General features: G+C 41.3%; 1 protein-coding gene across 1 annotated transcript in view; it reads right to left on the bottom strand.

Moving 5' to 3' along the window:
* ELP3 (elongator acetyltransferase complex subunit 3) overlaps positions 1–18,054 on the bottom strand; it is a 111,333-nt gene extending 93,279 nt beyond the window's left edge. Inside the window, exons 1-3 of the mRNA XM_082843287.1 lie at positions 17,946–18,054; positions 12,130–12,229; positions 9,247–9,385 (exon numbers count right to left, since the gene is read on the bottom strand). Of these exons, the coding sequence (XP_082699413.1) occupies positions 9,247–9,385; positions 12,130–12,229; positions 17,946–17,964 (258 nt within the window). The 5' untranslated portion in view covers positions 17,965–18,054. The remainder of the gene's footprint in view (positions 1–9,246; positions 9,386–12,129; positions 12,230–17,945) is intronic.
* Between the last annotated feature and the right edge of the window lie 3,157 nt (positions 18,055–21,211).

Raw genomic sequence — 21,211 nt, 5'->3', positions numbered from 1 at the left:
TCTTGACATGCTATCTTACAAGGAAACATCTGAGACCATCAGTCCACTTCACTTTGCCATTGAGCATGAGCCCTATAGGCATATAATACATAATTGTTGAAGTGTAACTAAAATGTGGAAAATATATCTTCTTCTGGCTCAAGGAATATTATTATAAAAGAGTTAAAAACTGTGGCCTTTCATTTATACAAACAGAAAATTGTATTGACTTCTCTCAAGTAGTAAGGCTTCCAATGTGAGGAAAAACATGGAATGACAAGTGTGGGAAAGAGCAAGCACTAAATTACTGTCAGAAAAATAGACGGAGTAGCACAGTGGTGCTCGGTGATTTACAGGGGCAATTAGTCACCACCCCATGGCGCTGCTGAGGACAGCATGGCGGCAGACTCGCCAGGCCCGAGCGGAAGAAGAGGCTTTGCACTGCTCTCCAGACAACTTTTCAAACAACAAGAGAGGATATTTGAGTACATTAGGTTCCATGTCTTCCTTCTGGGTGCCCACCCCTTCACATTATTCGACCAACCTAATACATAGACATATTTTTAGCACAATATTAACTTGTTCTGTGTGTGTTAAAAAGACCAACTGCAGCTTTTTTCTCTCCCACTGTCCAAAGTTGGTGTTTCCCTATCCCGTAAAAAGCAAACCAAACAAACGGAAAAACCCTTTCCCCACTCACAAATTGTCCCCCTGCTATGTGCCTTCGGTCTGTCTCATTACTTTTGCATCTTGCTACTACGTTCTATATTTGCTCAGAGCCACTGGGTGCTAAGGAATTTGGTCTGCTGCTCCTCCAGGGAAGTTTGGTGAGCTGGTACAAGGAGGTGATAAACAAGGCCACAAAACACAGGGTAAACGAAAAAGATACATAAACTTCCTGGTATTTCTTTTTTTTTTTTAACATCTTTGTTGGGGTGTGGTTGCTTTGCAATGGTGTGTTGGCTTCTGCTGTATGGCAAGGTGGGTCAGCTGTGCATGTGCATGTGTCCCCATGTCTCCTCCCTCTGGCGTCTCTCTCCCACCCTCCCTGTCCCGCCCCGCTGGGTGGTCACAGAGCACCGAGCTGATCTCCCTGTGCTGTGTGGCTGCTTCCCACTGGCTGTCTATTTTACATTTGGTAGTGTATATATGTCCATGCCACTCTCTCGCTTCGTCCCAGCTTACCCTTCCCCCGCCCCCATGTCCTCCTGATATTTAACATGTTCTTTAACATACTGTATGTAGTGCCTATGTATATGTGCATAACAAAAGAAGCCTGGTAAAATGTAAAAAAAAAAAAAAATAATTCATACAAAATTCTGGAGAGTTGTTATCGCTCAGAAAGTGGGAGAGGAATGCAATCAGAGGGTGGCACACAACGGGGTTTCAAAAGTACTGGTAACGCTGTATTTCTTAAACTGAGCTGTGGGTACCAGGGTGATCTCTTTTCAATATAATTAATTTTCAAAATGTACATATGCATTGTATACACTAGTTTGTATTATATTTTATAATAAATTAAGTGCAAAATAAGGAATTAATAATTTTTAAAGTCACGGCGATTCTTATTCTCTCTTGCTCTTTCTGATTTAATAAAATAGCCTATAAGAGAACAATTACTTATGCAATTCTGTAAAATTATATCTAAACCTAACCTTTGTATCTCAAACTCTTCCCAATAGATCTCACTATTTAGAATAGAGACTATTAAACTGGAGCTAGACTTCAGAGTGTGTGCAAGATATTCTCAGAGGGGTCTGTCAGAGCCCAGTGGGGTAGGAAGGGCATCTGCTTGAGAAGGACGTGATGGCAGAGTTAGACAATCAGTTACATATGGGGGCAGCTGGTCAAATAAGGGTATACACTAAGATGAATGCAAGCCAGATTTCTTACTGTCAGAGAAGAAAGTTATGATTTTTTAAATTTATTTTATTGAAGTACAGTTGATTTACGATGTGTTAATTTCTGTCTACAAAAAACGGATTCAGTTATACACATATATACATTCTTTTTCATATTCTCTTCCATATGGTTTATCATAGGATATTGAATATAGTTCCCTGTGCTATACAGTAGGGCCTTGTTGTTTATCCATCCTATATAAAATAGTTTACATCTGCTAGCCCCAAACTCCCAATCCATTCCTCCCCAACCCTGCTCCCCCATGGCAACCACAAGTCTGTTCTCTATGTCTGTGAGTCTGTTTCTGTTTTGTAGATATGTTCATTTGTATCATATTTTAGATTCCACATAAGTGATATCATATGGTATTTGTGTTTCTTTTTCTGACTTACTTTACTTACCATGTTGCTGTAAATGACGTTATTTCATTCTTTTTTATGGCTGAGTAGTATTCCTTTGTATATATGTACTACATCTTCTTTATCCATTCATCTGTCAATGGACATTCAGGTTGTGTCCATGTCTTGGCTGCTATGAACATAGGGGTGCATGTATCTTTTTGAATTATATCAATAGTTTTACCCAGATACATACCCAGGAGTGGGATTGCTGGATCATATGGCAACTCTATTTTTAGTTTTCTGAGGAACTTCCATACTGTTTGCCATAGCAGCTGCACAATTTACATTCCCACCAACAATGTAGGAGGGCTCCTTTTTCTCCACCCCCTCTCCAGCATCTGTTATTTGTAATGACTTTTTAATCATGGCCATTCTCACCGGTGTGAGGCGGTACCTCAGAGAAGAAAGTTAAAATATGCAAAGGGAGAGAACTAGAATGAACTCTGTGGGTTGGATGAAATCAAAGGTACTGTTGTGGACTCACAGTACATACATACACACACACACACACACACACAAATATAGATGCAAATGTTTTATGTATATGTGTGTGCACGTATGTACATAATATTTCCTAGTTTGGTCCACGGAGAGGGTCTGGGAGCAGCAACACCCTAATGGCATTGAGCACATCTAGCACTCAGATCTTTGTTTCTAAATATTCTTCTCCACTAAAAGAAACCAGGGTTCCTTGGAGAAACAGCTGATTCCAGGGCTGGGGTAAAGAAAGTACAAGATGAGCTTGGAACATTTTATTACGACTGAAAGCTAGAAACTGCCCAAAGAATGATGGGGACATTTAAAAAAGGAACAGAAAGCAGCTTGAAAGGGCTCCTACTGGTCAAAACTGGGAAAATTTGTACATCAAAATAAATAATGATGGAACAGATTATAACCCACCAAACAGGAAACCATTTAATCCAGTCACACAAATGAATGAGGAAACTGGAAATCTGATAAGGAACAGGATATTTGCATGGTTTCAAAGTACTTCACTGGGCTTCCCTGGTGGCGCAGTGGTTGAGAGCCTGCCTGCTGATGCAGGGGACACGGGTTCGAGCCCTGGTCTGGGAGGGTCCCACATGCCACGGAGCAACTGGGCCCGTGAGCCACAACTGCTGAGCCTGCACATCTGGAGCTTGTGCTCCACAACAAGAGAGGCCACGACAGTGAGAGACCCGCGCACCGCGATGAAGAGTGGCCCCCGCTCGCCGCAACTGGAGAAAGCCCTCGCACAGAAATGAAGACCCAACAACAGCCAAAAATAAATAAATAAATTAATTAAAATTAAAAAAAGTACTTCACCACACAAAACTTCTTAATTACAAAGTGGAAAAGAATAACTTTACAAAGGGGATGCCTAGCAGACATCACCTTGATCAAAGACAACATCAGTGACAGGACAACAAACTATGCACCACCTGACAGGATATAATAAGAACACAGTATCACTTCTGTGATGTTCCTGCCAGAGATGCAAACCCGAATCTAATTATGAGGACACATCTGATTAAACCAAATTGAGGGAGATGATACAAAACAACTTGCCTGAAATCTTCAAAAGTGTTAAGGTAATGAAGTAAAGGAAAGACAGAGGAAGTGTCCAGACTGAAAAGCCATGACAACTAAACACAGCATGTGATTCTGAACTGGGTCCTGTAGGTCATTACTGACACACCATTAGAAACTTGAATGAGGTCTGAGGACTAGATGATGATAATGTATCAGTGTTAAATTTCTGATTTTGATGGCTGTATTGTGGTGATGTAAGAAAATGTTCTTGTTTCTAGGAAGTACACACTAAAGTATTCAAAGCCATTGGCTTTGCAACTTACTCTCAAATGGCTCAGGGATAAAGTGTTCTTTGTAGTGGATTTTCAACTTTTCTGTAAGTCTGTGATTATTTTTTAATAATAAAAATGATTAAAATTGAACTTAAATCATTAGTGATCTAGAGAAACTCCAAAATAAATACTTTTGCAAATCAAGGGCTTCCCTGGTGGTGCAGTGGTTGAGAGTCCGCCTGCCGATGCAGGAGACACGGTTTCGTGCCCCGGTCCGGGAAGATCCCACATGCTGCAGAGCAGCTGGGCCCGTGAGCCATGGCCGCTGAGCCTGCGCTCCGCAACGGGAGAGGCCACAACAGTGAGAGACCCGCGTACCACACAAAAAAATAATAATAATAATTTTGCAAATCTGAATTAAAAACTTAGATTTTCAAACAAATGTTTGTATTTAAAATGAGACACCAGTGGTATATGTATACCACTGATGAGGTCAGTCTAATTTCCCAATCTTTTATTGAGGGCCTACAATATAGGCCAGGTTCTGATCTACACAGAGCAGGTGGGCCCTAAGACTACAAAAATATTAATGCACTGCCTCTGTCCTCTGAAATCATACAAGCTAGCAGGGGAGGAGGACATAGAAAAATAGGTTATTTCAAAACCACATGGTAAGAAGCATGTGATAAAAGAAAATATTAGGGATGCCCAAAGAAGGGGATTAATTAGCCCTGACCGGGGGCGTCAGGGAAGCCTTCCTAAGGGGTTGACAGCCATGCTGAGTAAGAGTTAACTAAGCTAAGAAGGCAGAGGGACGTGGGGACCAGGGAAGCAATGTGCAGGAGTTTTCAAGCATTTTTTAAGTGGCTGAACTCTCCCTTCAAGTAATGTTTTACTTAGAACATCAACTTACAGAAGAGAGAAAAGCAACAGCCCTGGGTGAAGTAGAGATGGGGCCGGCTCCCACGGCTTCCCTATTATTCCCCACAGTAGCTCCTAAAACACTTATACGGATCCTGTAGTTTTGTAGAATACAGCTTAAAGGTTACTGATAAGGTAGAAAAAGCTATGACTTTGGAGTCAGCCAGAGAGATGAACCTTTGAATCTTTTCTCTGCCTCTTACTGTGTATTTTCCTGTTTTGTAAAATGAAGACAATACTACCTACCCTCAAAACAGTTTTGAGGATTAAATTAGAAAACACACCAGTGCAGTGGCTGGTATGTAACAGGTGGGCAACATATGGTCACTACTGTTGCAATGAGTAATGATACTACTCTGAATAATAAAAATCAGGATTTTCAAAGCAAAAAAACCAACAAAACGAACAAAAACTCAAATACAAACAGACTCAAAATGGATCATAGACTTAAGTATACTAAAAAGGTATGCCACAGACTGGGAGAAAATATTTACAAAACACATGTCTGATAAAAGACATGTATCTTAACTATTAAAAAAAAATCCTTAAAACTTCACAATAAAAAACCCAAACAACCCAATTAGGAATAGGGCAAAAGATCTGAAGAGACACTTCGCCAAAGAGGATGCACTGAAGGCAAAATAAGTATATGAGAAGATACTCAACATCGTATGTCATTCAGGAATTGCAAATTAAAGCAATGAGATATCACTACATACCTAACAGAATGGCCAAAATCCAGAGCACTGACAACACCAAATGCTGATGAGCTTGTGGAGCAATAAGAACTCTCATTTACTGTTGATGGAATGCAAAACAGTGCAGCCACCTTGGAAGACAGTTTGGCAATTTCTAACAAAGCTAAACGTAGTCTGACCATATGATCCAGCAATCATGCTCCTAGGTATTTATTTACCCAAATGAGTTTGAAAACTTTTGAGTATGCAAAAACTTTCAAACAAATGTTTATCGCAGCTTTGTCCATTACAATTGCCAAAAATTGGAAGCAACCAAGATGTCCTTCAATAGGTGTGTGGATAAACAAATCGTGGCACACTCAGACAATGGAATATTATTCAGTGCTAAAAAGAAATGAGCTATCAAGCCACTAATAGGACATGGCATAACCTTAAATGCCCACTGCAAAGTAACAGAAGCCAATATGAAAAGGCTACAAAACACGCTGATTCCAACTATATACCATTCTAGGAAAGGCAAAACTACAGAAACAGTAAATAGATCAGTAGTTGTGAGAGGTATGAAACAGGAAATGATGAGGGGAGTTTTAGGACAGTGAAACTATTCCATATGATACTGTAACGATGGATACGTGAAATTATGCATTTGGTAAAACCGACAGAATGTACAACACTGTGAGTGCCCCAGTGTAAACTACAGGCTTTGGTTAATAAGAAGATAGCAATATTGGTTCATCAATTATAACAAATGTGTCAAACCAATGCAAGGTATTAATAGTAGGGCAACCTGGGGAAGGGGGAGAGGAAGTATATGGGAACTCTCTGTGCTTTCTGCTCAATTTTTCTGTAAGCCTAAAGCTGCTCTATACAAAAATATAAAGCACTACAGTAACAGCAGAAGTAAAAGCATGGAGGTTAGTGGGCATATATCTGGAGAAAACTATAATTCAAAGAGATACATGCACTCCAATGTTCATTGCAGCACTATTTACAACAGCCAAGACATGGAAACGACCTAAATGTCCATCAACAGATGAATGCATAAAGAAGATGTGGTACATATAAACAGCAGAATATTAGCCATAAAAAATAATGAAATAATGCCATTTGCAGCAACATGGATGGACCTGGAGATTATAACACTAAGTCAGTCAGAAAGAGACAGATAAATATATGATATTGCATATATGTGAAATCTAAAATATGACGCAAATGAACTTATCTACAAAACAGAAGCAGACTCACAGACACAGAGAACAGACTTGTGGTTGCCAAGAGGGAGACATGGTGGGGGAAGGATGGATTGGGATTTTGGGATTAGTAGATGCAATTATATATAGAATGGATAAACAGCAAGGTCTTACTGTATAGCACAGGGAACTATATTCAATATCCTGTGATAAACCATACTGGAAAAGAATATGAAAAATGTATATATGTGTATAACTTAATCATACATTTGTCATACAGTAGAAATTAACACAACATTGTAAATCAACTATACTTCAGTAAAATAAATTTTTTAAAAAGCAAAGAGGTTAGGATGCATAGCAGCTAGGGAATGACAATCAGCTGTGTTCATTTGATATTTTTAATAGTCACTCTGGTGATACTGCAGAAAATGGATTTGGTGCAGGTAAGACAAAGTAGGCCCATTAGGAAATGAGTAAAACAATCTAAACAAGAAATAATAAAGGCCAAAACGTTCCTCCCAGTGGTGGTAGGAATGGACAATGCATTTCGCATCTTTTAGAAACTGAGTGGACGGGGGCACCGTTAGCTAAGGTGGACAAGGAAGATGGGTGAGCAAGTCTGAGGTTTTGGTTATGCTACACTTAAGGATATACTTACAGGCAGTCAAAGGAGAAATGTCTAACAGGCAATCCGACATGGATGTGAAGCTTGGGGAGAAGTTGGAGCTATGAGTCAGCATATGGCAATACTTAAAAACATCAATGGATGAGATCACCAAAGAAAGCATGTATGGCACTAAAAGCAGTTGGCCCAGGACCACAGAAAAATCAATTTTTAGAGGGAAGCAGAACAAGAGTAGCTGTCAAAGAAAGAAATGATCCGAGGTAGGAAGAAGACAGAGAGAATGGAATTATGAAAGCCAAGTGCATTTGTCAGGTTGAAACATTGCTAAACCTTTGTCTCCATGGTAGCAAGCCCACACACAATGCTGAAAACTGAAAATCCAAGACTCACCCATAAAGCACGTTATTTAGGGATATGGAAGTAAATGCCAAGAAATCAGCTAAGACCTAAAAGTGGTTGCCCTGGGGGAACAGTCAGGGGAGAATGGGAGGTGAGGGGTTTGGACCTAATTCGTTTTTCTGAAAGAGTCTTTTATACTAGGTACAAACAAACAAACCCCAAACACTTAAGTTCAAAGGAGAATAGACTAGGATAGGTGGTACACTCTGTGTGAACGGTCTGGGGTTTAATTAGTCACAAATATATGATCCAGGAGATACGGCTACCCAGCAAGTCATTATAAGCTGCATTTACTAGAAGTACAATATCCCCATCCAAAGAACAGACTGAACTTCTTAGATCACATCAGGAACACAGCATTCGCTTCTGGGTACCATGTTTTAAGAGGGTCTAAATACTATCAATTCTTCCCTCATGTCTTTCACACTCATCCTTTTTATCCTGGAGGCCCTACCTTGATTCAGGCTCTTAACACTTCACACCTAGGTCAAACCAAGAGTATCCCAACTGGTCCTTTTGGCTCCAAGCTACCCTACAACTTGTATGCAAATTAATTTTCTGAAAATCTATCTGGTTCCCATCACTCCCCTTCTCAAAAATCTTTCAGTTTCCTATTATCTGGCTATTTTGCAGGACATTTAAGATCTTTTACAAGTGGATCCCACGCTAACTCTTCACCCCAATGTCCTGCGGCTTTCCAAAATGAATTGTCAGCCCCAGTGAGTCTGGTACACTCGTGGTTCCCTGCACACACACCTCTTACATCATCTCTACCTCTGTGCCCTAGTTCCTGGGTCCTTGCTCCCATTACTCTTTGAACCTGCTCTTCTCTGCTTGTATGGGTGCCATTTATATGTTAGTCAAGCTCCACGCTTCCTCTTGGGCTTTCCCTAGTCCCTTTTACTGCAGGGACATCTCTGTCCTCTGGACTCCCATATCACTCTCTATGGTGTCAACTGTTTCACAATTACCATATATATTAACAAAATGACTTTGCACTATCAATTTAACTTTTCAAAATACCTTTTATAAGTATCAGTCTTATAAGCCACAAGCTTAAGATGGCCGACAATATTGGTCATCTTATGATAGTCACCAAGCATCTAGCTATACTTTTAAAGACACCAAAAATCAAAACATCATCTACTCCTCTAAGAACAGTGACCTTTTCCCCTGTGCCCTCCTAGCATTCTGCACGTGTCTCCACTCCAGCACACACCATAGCATATGGATTTTATTAGTCCAAATCCCCCACTTCCACCTCACTACCTGGGTGTTACATGGAGGCAGGGATCTGTGGTGGAACAGATACACAATCAATCTTTGATGAATTGAATCACTCACCCCACTGGCAGTTCTGATGGGTTTTGCCTTTAACTTGGGGACCAAGACCTTTCGATACTGAGGTGGGACTGCAGCAATGATATCCACCAGGCGGGGCTGTGCTGAAAGGCCATATTTGGCAGCTGTCCTGGTTTTCACCCTGAAAATAAAGCATCTAGCATTATCAAGATCACAATATTTCCAGGACAAGCTACCAAAAGGATAACCTATAAATAACATCATCAACTCCTTTCACCAGATGACAACAGTGGTTTTAACATTTGTAATGATCAGGGAACTAGAACAAAATTCATGACTTCCTCTTCTCCAGAGTACCACAAAGAAAACCAGATGACTACAGGGCGGAGGCCCAGGACAGTGATACAGTGTAGGTCTCGTTCAAAGTAGTGCTCCAGCTTCGAAGGATTCTACCATTTTCTCAGCTTCCACACCACTACGTTTGGGATCAGATTAATTCTGTTGTGGGGGACTGTTCAGTACATCGTAGGAGGTTTAGCAGCATCCTTGGCCTCTACCCACGGGCACCTCTTCCCGCTGTAACAACCAAAAATGTCTCCAGACATTGCCAAATGACTTGGGGGTGGGGATGGTCATGCCTGGTTGCAAAGCACTGCCTCAGGCCAACAACACAAAACAAAACAATTCAAAGCAAAGCTACGTGGAACCAAATAGGAAATAAAATAGATAAATTTTTAAAGCTTTAAAAGTTTTAAAACTTAGTTTCTAATTCAAAATATTATATAAAGATACATATAAATATTATATAAAGATACATATAAATATACTCTAACAATTATAAAACAATCACTCTTGTAACCACATTCCAAGAAAGAGAATATGATCAGCACTTCAGAAGACCCGTTTGCCCCTTCCTGACCGTAACCCTATCCCTAACCCCCAGAAGTAACCTTTATTCCAACTAATAATTCCTCGCTTTCCTCTATAATTTAGAAATTTTTCTTTTCTTTGTGGCTGCTAACCAAATCCTAATAATCACTTTATCTTCTCACTTTAATCCATCTAGAAGTATTATGGGGTGTTCAAATCATTTCAACAAATGGTTACTGAGTACCTGATAGGTACAAGAGACTACCTAAGTACTTGGTACGTCAGGAGGTGTAAGGCATAGCTGTTTCGTGCTCTATGTTCGCATGTTTGCAGACAGGCATGCACAAAAATAAATCTACAAGTAATAAAAACATATGTATCAATAATAAAACACACACACAACAATGAATGATTCCAGAGCTCAAGAGAGGAACTCAGTGTGTGCTGGGGAGATATTCAAAGAAAATGGGCACAGAAAAAAGACAGGCTTCAGACAGGCAATAAAGACACAGAGATGACACCGAGAGCCACCAAGGCTGGCTTATTATGTGAAGATGCAAAAACAGGATAGTACAGATTTTAAGAAATATGAGTAGACCAACTTAACAGAAAGCAGAAGGTTTTCAATATGAAGATACAGAAGTTTAAAAAGTTGGAAAAGTAAGTTGAAGCCACACCGAGAGGCCTTACATAATGGGCTGAGGAATCTGCGTTTAATTCCACAAGCACTGGCAATGTGCTGAAAGTTCCCGCACAGGGAGATGACGAAGGAAAATTAATCCAGCAAGACAGTAAAAAGAACTGAAAGCATAAACTACTGCAGGAGTCCAGACTTAAGTTTAAAAAGGAATGGAAGAGGAAGTTGGTGGTGAACAAGAAAGAGTTATAATGAAGAAACAGTAGGCAAAATTTTGACTCTAAGTGGACCTAAGGGAAAAGATTCAAAGATGACACTAGAGTTTCAAACCTGGGTGAAGGTTAAAACAATTAGGCAAAGAGACATCTGAGTAGGGGCTGGTTTTAAAGAAGATGCTAGCTTTAGCTTTAGATGTGCTAAATTAAAGAGAATGACAAAGATATACAAGAAGTAGGAATGTTCATGAGAAACAAAAGATTTGTATAATTAGGGGTATAGCCAACAAAGATGAGGAAAAAAACCCCACTGCTAAACACATGGTAGAAAAACCAATAAAATATAATGTCTTCATGGTATAAAAGAATAGTTATTAATTTATTCCTTAGCAAATGTTTATCAAGCACAATGTTCCAAGGAAGGGGTATAACATTGTAGTATCTCAAGTAACAGAAGACAGAGTCCAAAATAAGGTCATGTGCGTAATGACTAGACCATTGACGACCTGGGGATGGGGGGAGAACCCTTTCACTACAGCAGATCTGTATCACAAATATATAGTAAATAAATACATGCAGAGAGGAAAAACCACTCTTATTTGAGGATGTGGCCAAGTCAAAGCTGAACATGTGGTGGAGAGGAAGTGGATGAACGTGTCCAGGAGGTTCTGAAGTAGGGAAAGGTTGGATTTGATCAAAGGTCCCAAAGAGAGGGCTTCCCTGGAAGAGAGCTACCACCTCTCTGAGACGACCGGGAAGAGAGGAAGGATGTGAAGTGAGATGGCACAGAAGGACAGCGCCTGGGCTCTGGAGATGGACGACCTGATTCTAAATCCCAGCTCTGCCAATCACGTTATTTACTCCTGAACAAATTATTTAACCTTTCTCTGTCTAAGAGGACCCATCTGTCAAATGAGGTAAATACCTACCTCATATAGTGTTTAAGAGGATCAGCTGAGCCAATACACATAACGTACTACTAACAGTGACGGGAATACCGTAAGCGCCCAAGGAATGTTAGAAACTATTAGTATTATAAGGCTACAAGGCAATTTTTCCATAAATAATCTATAGGCCAGGGCAGAAAGCTAAATTCTCAACTAAAACATGAAACATAGATAGAACCAGTAGTATTTGATAATTTCATAAAAGAGATCTACTACCCAAGAACAAGATTACCTTCTTTTTTATAGATCCACTTACTTATTTAGATCGATGTCTTTCCCCTGTTCGTGGGCTTCAATTAGTTGTTTAATAACATCTCCTATGGTCAGCATCATCAGCTCAGCAGGGCTGAGATCTCCTGAAAGGATAATATTTGACACTAAAAAAATCATATTATTCAGTAAAGGTTTTCGTATTTATTAGGAGTTTGTCTTCCAAAATCATTCCAATCATGTCAAAATGATAGCTCAAGTACACAAGACACTGTTGTTTACAATTTGATCATATATTTTATATCTTTAGTTATAAAACCAACCTGGCTTCACCTATATATGGGAAGAGTTCACTTTAGAAGCATATACACCTCAAGAATGATAGATGCAGGAAAGAGTAGAGACAAACATGAAGAAAAAAGAACCTAATCACACAGGAAAGGACCAAAGTAGTTAAAGTAGCTTCCCTTTATCTCCAGATTGATAATTACATTTAGATGCATTATTTCATCTGACTCTCAGAACACAGTGAGGTAGACGGAACAAGAATATTTGGCTGTCCCATAAAAATGCTACCAAGGGGTGAAGTTGAAACTCAAACCCAGGTATCCGCAGAAGTAATGTTAATACTATTTTGAAAAACAAAGCAATGTAGTACTATTTTGAAATACAAAGACATGGGTCTGTGCGTGCCTAGGGATCTTAACACATCTGTAAAATATAGTCTGTCCGCCATCGCAACATTCTCCTGGCAACTGAGGCCGCCCTTCTCCTCTAAAAGGCAACAGCAGAAGCTGACATGTTCTTACATGACCCCATCCCCCCAGTTAAGGCTGACTGGTTCAAGGATGGGCACCTATCCAGGTCCGGCAAATCTGAGCTCTTTTTCTCAAGGCAAAAGACACCAGCCCCTCTCCAGTGATAAAAAGTTGTGAGATTTCAGCTTGGGAGCTCCTAGCAAGCCTGCCTCCTGCCTGCAGAGAAAGCTGGTGTGCAAAGATAATGATATCATCGGAGAGAAACACAGATGAGAAAGCCCCGGCGCTCATGGAGCCCTTTCATTTATCTCATTTGAAACCTCACAACACTGGAAGGTAGGTATTGTTACCACATTTCACAGATGTGAAAAGTTAAGGCTCGTTAAGACATAATTGTAAATGGCATAGTTAAGACTCAAATCCAGGTCTTTTCTCCGCAACTTACATGCTTTTAACCACTGTACCAAGCCACATCTAATTTAATGAGGTAAAGCTAACACATACAAAACAATCTGAGAGAAAAAGAAGTCCATCTATAGTCAGAGGCTTAAGTGCTTTCTAAACCATGTAACTCAGCCCTTCAGAGTTCTACAAAGGTGCCTGAGGGGCCATGTAACAGGTCAGGCTGGTGGTGATTAAGATAAAGGAGGAAGGGAGGAAGAGGGAGGGTCTCTTTCTCCATTTCAACCAAAGCCGCTGGGCTTTCATCTGTTTATATGCTGAAGTTCGGCATAAGAATTTGGAGAAAAGGTGATTCGGGTGATAAAAATACAGGCAGACCTCAGAGATACTGCAGGTTCGGTTCCAGACCATCACAATAAATACTGCAATAAAGCAAGTCACACGAATGTTTTTGGTTTCCCAGTGCATATAAAAGTTATGTTTACACTGTACTGCAGTCTGTTAAGTGTGCAAGAGCATTATGCCTTAAAAAAATACCTTAATTAAAAAATACCTTATTGCTAAACAATGCTAACCATCATCTGAGCCTTCAGCAAATCATAATCTTTTTGCTGGTGGCGAGTCCTGCCTCGATGTTAGCTACCAAACTGATCAGGGTGGTGGCTGCCGAAGGCTGGGTGGCCGTGGCGATTTCTTAAAATAAGACCACAGTGAAGTGTGCCTCATCCATTGCCTCTTCCTTTCATGAACGATTTCTCTGTAGCAGGCAATGCTGATTGACAGCATTGTACCCACAGAACTTTCAAAACTGGAGTCAATCCTCTCAAACCCTAGTGCTGCTGTATCAACTAGGTTTAACCTAATAGTCTACATTTTTAATTGTAGTTTCAACAATCTTCGCAGCATCTTCACCAGGAGTAGATTCCATCCCAAAAAACCACTTTCTTTGCTCATCCGTAAGAAGCAACTCCTCATCCATTTGTTTCATCGTGAGATTGTGGCAGTTCGGTCCCATCTTCAGGCTCCACTTTCAATTCTATTTCTGTTTCCACCACATCTGCAGCTACTTCCTCCACTCAAGTCTTAAACCCCTCAAAGTCATCCATGAGGGCTGGAATCAACTTCTTTCAAATTCCTATTAATGTTGATATTTTGACCTCTTCCCATGAATCATGAATGTTCTTAATGGCATTTAGAATGGTGAATCTTTTCCAAGTAGGTTTTCAATTGACTTTGCCCAGGTCCATCAGAGGAATCACTATCTATGGCAGCTATAGCCTTACAAAATGTTATTTCTTAAATAATAACACTTGAGAGTCGAAATGACTCCTTGATCAGGCTGCACAATGGATGTTGTGTCAGCAGGCATGAAAACGTTAATCTTGTACGTCTCCATCAGAGCTCTTGGGTGACTAGGTACATTAACAATGAGCAGTAATATTTTGAAAGCAATCTGCTCTCAACAGTGGGGTTAAAATAATCAGTAAACCATGTTGGAAACAGATGGGCTGCCATCCAGGCTTTGTTCCATTTAGAGAGCACAGGCAGAGTAGATTCAGCATAATTCAGAATGGTTAAATGAACATTAGCTTCAACTTAAAAGTCACCAGCTGCATTAGCCCCTAACAAGAGAGTCAGCCTGTCCTCTGAGGCTTTGAAGCCAGGCACTGACTTCTCTCTAGTTATGAAAGTCCAGATGGCATCTTCTTCCAATATAAGGCTGTTTTGTCTACATTGAAAATCTGTTGTTTAGTGCAGCCACCTTCACTAATTATCTTAGCTAGACCCTCTGGATAACTTGCTGCAGCTTCTCCATCAGCACCTGGGGCTTTGCCTTGCATTTTTATGCTATGGAGATGGCTTCTTTCCTTAAACATCATGAACCGGCCCCTGCTAGCTTCAAACTTTTCTTCTGCAGCTTCCTCAACTCTCTCAGCCTTCAAAGAATTAAAGTTAGGGCCTTGTTCTGGATTAGGCTTTGGCTTAAGGAAATGTTGTGGCTGGTTGATCTTCTATGCAGGTTACTAAAACCTTCTCCATATCAGCAATAAGGCTGTTTTGCTTTCTTATCATTCATGTGTCCAATACAGTATAATCTTCAATTTCCTTCAAGAACTTTGTGTTCACAACTTGGCTAACTGGTGTAAGAGGCCTAGCATTCAGCCTACCTCAGTTTTCGACATGCCTTCCTCACTAAGCTTAATCATTTCTAGCTATTGATTTAAAGTGAGAGATGTACGACTGTTCCTTTTACTTGAACCCTTAGAAGCCACTGTAGGGTTACTAATTGGCCTCATTTCAATATCGCTGTGTCTTAATAGGGAGGCCTGAGGGGAGGGAGAGAGATGGGGAAATGGTCAACAGGTAGAGCAGTCAGAACACACACAGCATTTATCAATTAAGTTCATCGTCTTATGTGGCAATTTGTGGGGCCCCAAAACAATTACAAGAGTAACATCAAAGATCACTGATCACCGTAATAAACATAACAATAATGAAAAAGTTTGAAATATTGCGGGAATTACCAAAATGAGAGACATGAAGTGAGCAAAAACGCTGTTGGAAAAATGGAGCTGATAGACTTGCTCAAACGGGTTGCTACAAACCTTCAATTTGTAAAAAACACAGCATCTGTGAAGCACACTAAAGCTAAGTGCAATAAAACGAGGTATGTATGCGTGAAGATAAAGATTTTTAAAACACTTGTATAGCCCTTGAGTATATCAAGAATTAATCAGAGAAGTAAATTAGTAAGAAAAGGCTTCATGGAGGAAATCACACAGGGATCTTTAAAGGGCAGGATCTGGACAAGCGAAACAGAGGGCAATCCAGAAGGAACAATGTTAGGTATAGGAGTTACCGATCATCTTTATGTGCAGGAGTACTGCCTAACTAGAATAGAGGCTTTTTGACAGGGTTCAGTAAGAACAGATCACTGGCTACAAGGCAAAGGCATTTAAATAGGATGCAATACACAGTGGAGAATTATATGTTCTCAAGTTTGGGAGTAAAAAGATGAAAGTAGTGTTGAAAGAAAATAAGTACAGATTGATCCTTGAACACTGGCTTGAACTGCACAAGTCTACTTATATGCAGATTTTTTTCAAATAAATACAGTACCTGTATTTTTATTTTACAGATCCTTAAATTAACTAAGTGTGCGGAAAAGTTTGTGTTTGAGGATCTGAGTCCTGATTCTATCCAAACTGTTTCAGCTTCCTGCCCTTTGGTGAGTCATTTATCAATTCCTTTGTTTTTCAGGCAGAGATAGCAACACTCAATTTCAACTGTGTAGGGGTCAGTGCCCCCAACCACCCCCCTCCATTGTTCAAGGGTCAACTGTATACAAAATATACTAAAGAAAAAGAGGATACAAAAAATGATTCAGAAGATGAAAAGAATACACATCCTCTGGATACTAAGTAAAAGGCTCTTGAAAGGCAACACTGTTAAAAAACAAAACAAAACAGATTTACAGTAAAAAACTTGGATGACAGACTCAGTCCCTAGCTTCCAAACCCTACTGGCTGTGTGATAATGGGAAGATGAATGGCTTCTGAGCTCCCATTTCCTTGTCTGCAGAATTAGGATTATCCGTACATATCTTTCACAAGATTCAGTAAGAATCAACAAAAATAATGTATATATGAAAGCCAAAGTATTATTCAAATATCAGTTCTTAATGAAGGTGGGTTAGGGAGATGGTAGCTAGAATGATGAGGAATAAACTATTTCAAGAAGCAATTTCTGTAAGAACTAACAGGACTTGGTGATAAATGAAGTCAAAAGGTTAAAGCTGGAGATGGAGGAGCAAGTTAGAGGGAGAAGATGAGTAATCAATTAGGGGCATGTAGAATTTGATGCCACAAAACAACTGAAGGTAATTTGAACACTTGGAGCAGTTGATGCCAAGAGGCACAGTGATTAAAGAACAGATTTTTTTTTTTAATTTTATGTTTTTGGGGTTCATAGAGACAGCCTGACAAACCAGTTCTGGGCTAAGAAACTTACTGAACTCTTAATCTCGGCTTCTTCATTTGTGAAAAGGCGACGATATCAGCCTAAGAATTATTAGCAAAGGCTCAACAGATGGCAGCCATAGTTATCATACCCATCACTATTATTAGACCGACTGCTCAATTGAGCTTCGAGATAACACTAGCACCTGTGAAAAAATACTTGAAGTTTGACTCCATTCGGCTGAAAAACTAAAGGTGGAATTGCTCCACGCTAACTCAGGAGGTAATACAAATGGGAATGGCTGCCTAACTGCCCCCACAGAATCCAAGAATAATTCAGTGGTTTTCTTTTTCTTTTTTTAGCTTTGAGCTTTAAAACAATCTCAGATAAAAAAACACGTGAAATGTGTCGTAAAACGAATCTTAGCAAATTAAGAGTCCGAGAACGTGTTAAATCCACCGACCACGTTAACTTCTTGGAGGGTATACCTCGGACTAGAGCTTTTGTCCTTTATGCAAAAGACACCAAGTGACTGCCAAAAAGGAAGAGTAAAGATAAGTTGGTTCAAAAAACACAACAGGTGAAAGGAGAAAGCAGGGGGCTGGAGGCCACAGACGGACCACAGGTGGCTGGGGAGACTGGACAAGGTAGCGGATTCCCGCGGGAAAAACTGGCTTCAGCATCTGAGGGCCCGGGGTTCGCCCCTTCCCTACCACCGCCCCGTTCCCCCTCCCTTTCGCACCTTTCCGCTTCTGCCTCATCTCTCCGTTGTCGTAGCAGACGCCACCCCAGACAATGTAGCGCTACCCACTCGGGCCTCTGGTAAAATTGACAGCCACAAAGTAACCGTGTCCTGTCGTAAAACGACGATCAATATATCGTAAAGCTGTTCCCAGAAGACAGCGCGCGCAAGGGTCCGCCCAGCTTCCCTGCAGCTGCTCGCAGAGCTCCAGGAGGCGGGGCAAAGCCGCGGCCCGGGCGAGGCAGGCTGGAGTCTAAGGGCTGTAGGGTCCCCTAAGGGCAGCTTGGGCATTAGAAACCGCGATCTGGGCAGCACAGCGACAGGACAGAGCTTATGGACAGAGGCTGTGCCAGGAAACCTAGATAAGAGGGGGGATGTGGGTGGTCTCTAAATAAAGGTGGAGGAGCCCAGGGTGCGTTGCGTCCAGGGTGGCTGGGCGGGAACGTGAGTGGGGATCGCGGGAAACTAGATTCAGAGCCTGGAAGGGACCACGCAGGAATCAAGTAACGATCTGAGGTTCAGGCTCTGACGCCAATGGATCCCCCTGGTCTCAGATGAATGGCGCGTTATCAGTAACCATCATGAAAGCTCTGGAGGTCTCTCCAGAAAAACGCACACACGCACGAAGTTTTGTAGTGTTTGCAGGCAGGACTTGGAATCATGTTTTCCTGAAACCCATCCATGATCTCCTTTGTTCATGGACCAGAAATTAAGAACGCCGCTCGTTAACAAAGACAGGAATCTGTGCTGTTCCAATTCCTTACTTTCCACTAGAACTGAGGTACCTCCAAGTCTTTGACCTCACCATGACACTGAAACTGTCCTGGTCTTTTGTGACTGCCCAGCAGGACAAATTCAGTAGCATTTATGTGTTCTTATTGTCATCCTAGTACCAAGTGACATAAGTTAGCTACTTAGGAAGTCTTTTATGATAGGACCCTCCACGCTCTGAGTTTTTCTTCTGCTTTTTCTCAATCCTGCTGTATATCTTCTCAAAATATTGGTGTACCAGAGGGGTCACTTCTCAGCCTTGTCTTCCCCAACGGGATCCCCAGAGTACCAGAGCTTTTAAACACCATCTGCCTTCTCCCATTTTTATAGTCCAACTCCAACTTCTTCCCTATTTGACATCTTGTTAGATCTGCATGTCTGATATCTATCGGAAACTTAACATGTCCCAAAAGGAACTCTGCTTTTACTTCAGTTCTGTTCTTTCCCCAATCTTCCTTAAAATGAAGACACCATCCTCTACCTCATCACTCCTTTACCTCACACAAGAGAAAGAGGTGGGTAGTACATTTGTAGATTTTAACTTATAATTGGAAATGTGATATTTGAGCTAATATTTGATATGCAGATATCTGGGGGAAGAGTATTTCAGACAGAGGGAACACTTAGAGCAACGGTCCTAGGGAGAGAGGATGCCTGGTGTATGCAAGGAAAGTAAGGAAGCCGCTGTCAGTTGAGCAGTGAACCAGGGGAAGTGTAACAGAGGTCAGAGAAGTGATGGGGTACAGTGGGGGACACTGCAACTCATGTAAGACCTTGTAGGCCAGTGTAAAGCCTTTGCCTTTTACTTGGCACACGAGGAGACATTGGAGAGTTTTTAGCAGGGATATAATCTGATTTATAATTTAAAAGTACCTCTATTTGCTGTGTTGAGAATGGACTGTAGGGAGGAAGGGTAGAAGTAGGGAGATCAGTTAGGTGGCTGTTAGCATACCTATGCCGGGGATTCCCAAACTTTGATGCACATGAGAATCACCTGGAGAGAAGTGAAAAAATCCTGGTGCCCAGGTCACATCCCAAACCAATTAAATCAAACTCTCAAGGGGGTGGCAGCCAGGCATTAGTATTTTTTAAGATCCTTGGGTGATTTCAAAATGCAGCAAAGTTTGGGAACCGCTGAACGAGGCCAGGGAGGATTATGACTTGAATCAGCGTAGTAAGCAGTGGAGGCAGTGAGACGTGTTCCGATTCTGAATACGCTTGGAAGATTTCAACAAGACTTCCCGACAGCCAGATGTGGTATGTGGGAGAAAGGCATCAACGTCACGGGTGACACGGAAGCTTTTGGACTGAAGGACTGGAACCGTGTAGTTGCCCTGAGCTGAAATGGGGAAGATTGTAGGTGGAGTGGGGTTTGGCGGGAGGGGAGTGTGGGGGGCTTAATTTGGACGCATTGGGTTTGGGATGCCTAGTGAGCAGTAAGACACGAAAAAGATTGGGGCTGGAGATAATCAAGTGAGAGTTGTGGGCATATAGGTGATATTTAAAGCCATGAAACTGGGTGAACGTGGAAAAGAAAGCAACCAAAGATTAAGCTCGGGGGCATTCTATTATCAGGAAAGAGAAGTAACTAGAAAAGAAGGCTGAGGAGGTGTCTCCAGGGAGGTTGGGAAGAAAACTAGGCAAGTGTGGTTCCTGGAAGCCGAGTGGAAAAAGCGTGTTAAGGAGGAGGGAGTGATCCACTGGGTAAAATGCGGCTGATGGGTCAAGAAAAGAGGAGAGCTGAAAATTAACTAGGGTCACCGGGGACTTTCACAAGAACAGTTTCACAGAATGGTAGAAGTGAAGGCTTGACTGGAGTGGGTTGATGATTGAAAGGAGAGAGATTTGAGACAGTAAGTTTAGACACAACTCTTGAGGGGGTTCGCCATAAAATACAGAGAAATGCGACAGTAGCTGGCAGGGAAACCGGGGTCAGAGGGAGTGTTTGTTAAAATGGAATAAATAACAGCATGTCTGTGTGCCGATGGGAATAATCCAGTGGAGAGTGAAAATCTGATGAACGAAGAGGGGAAATTACCTCGTCCTGCGGTTGGAGAGAGGGGGTGGGATCTGGTGCACATGAGGAGGGATTAGCTTTTGATGGGCACATGCCTAGGTAGTTCATCTGTTTACAGGCTGGAAGGCGGAGCAGGTGATGCTGATCCTGAGAGGTGGTTGGGTGTGATGGTGGGGCTCTGTGGAAGTTCTCTTTCAATTGCGTCAGGGGTTCCAGTGAGTTCAATGAAAATTCAGCCTGGTAGTTTGCCCAAACTTCTAACCGAGCATTCAGGACTTAGCGTTCGGATGTCCACCAGCAGGTGTCAAGGACCCAGGCACCCGCGCACAGCAACGAAGACCCAACGCAGCCATAAATAAATAAATAAATTTATATATAAAAAAAAGGACCAAAATTAATGTCAGTTATAAGGTACTTTAGTAGCACCTCTGATTAAGAATACAGTTACCTGTTGAAGCAGAGAAACAGCCAGCAGAGG

The sequence above is a fragment of the Leucopleurus acutus genome (genome assembly GCF_964270905.1).
Source record: "Leucopleurus acutus genome assembly, chromosome: 7".
In the NCBI taxonomy this organism is placed as follows: domain Eukaryota; kingdom Metazoa; phylum Chordata; class Mammalia; order Artiodactyla; family Delphinidae; genus Leucopleurus; species Leucopleurus acutus.
This window is presented reverse-complemented; position numbering and strand designations above follow the sequence as displayed.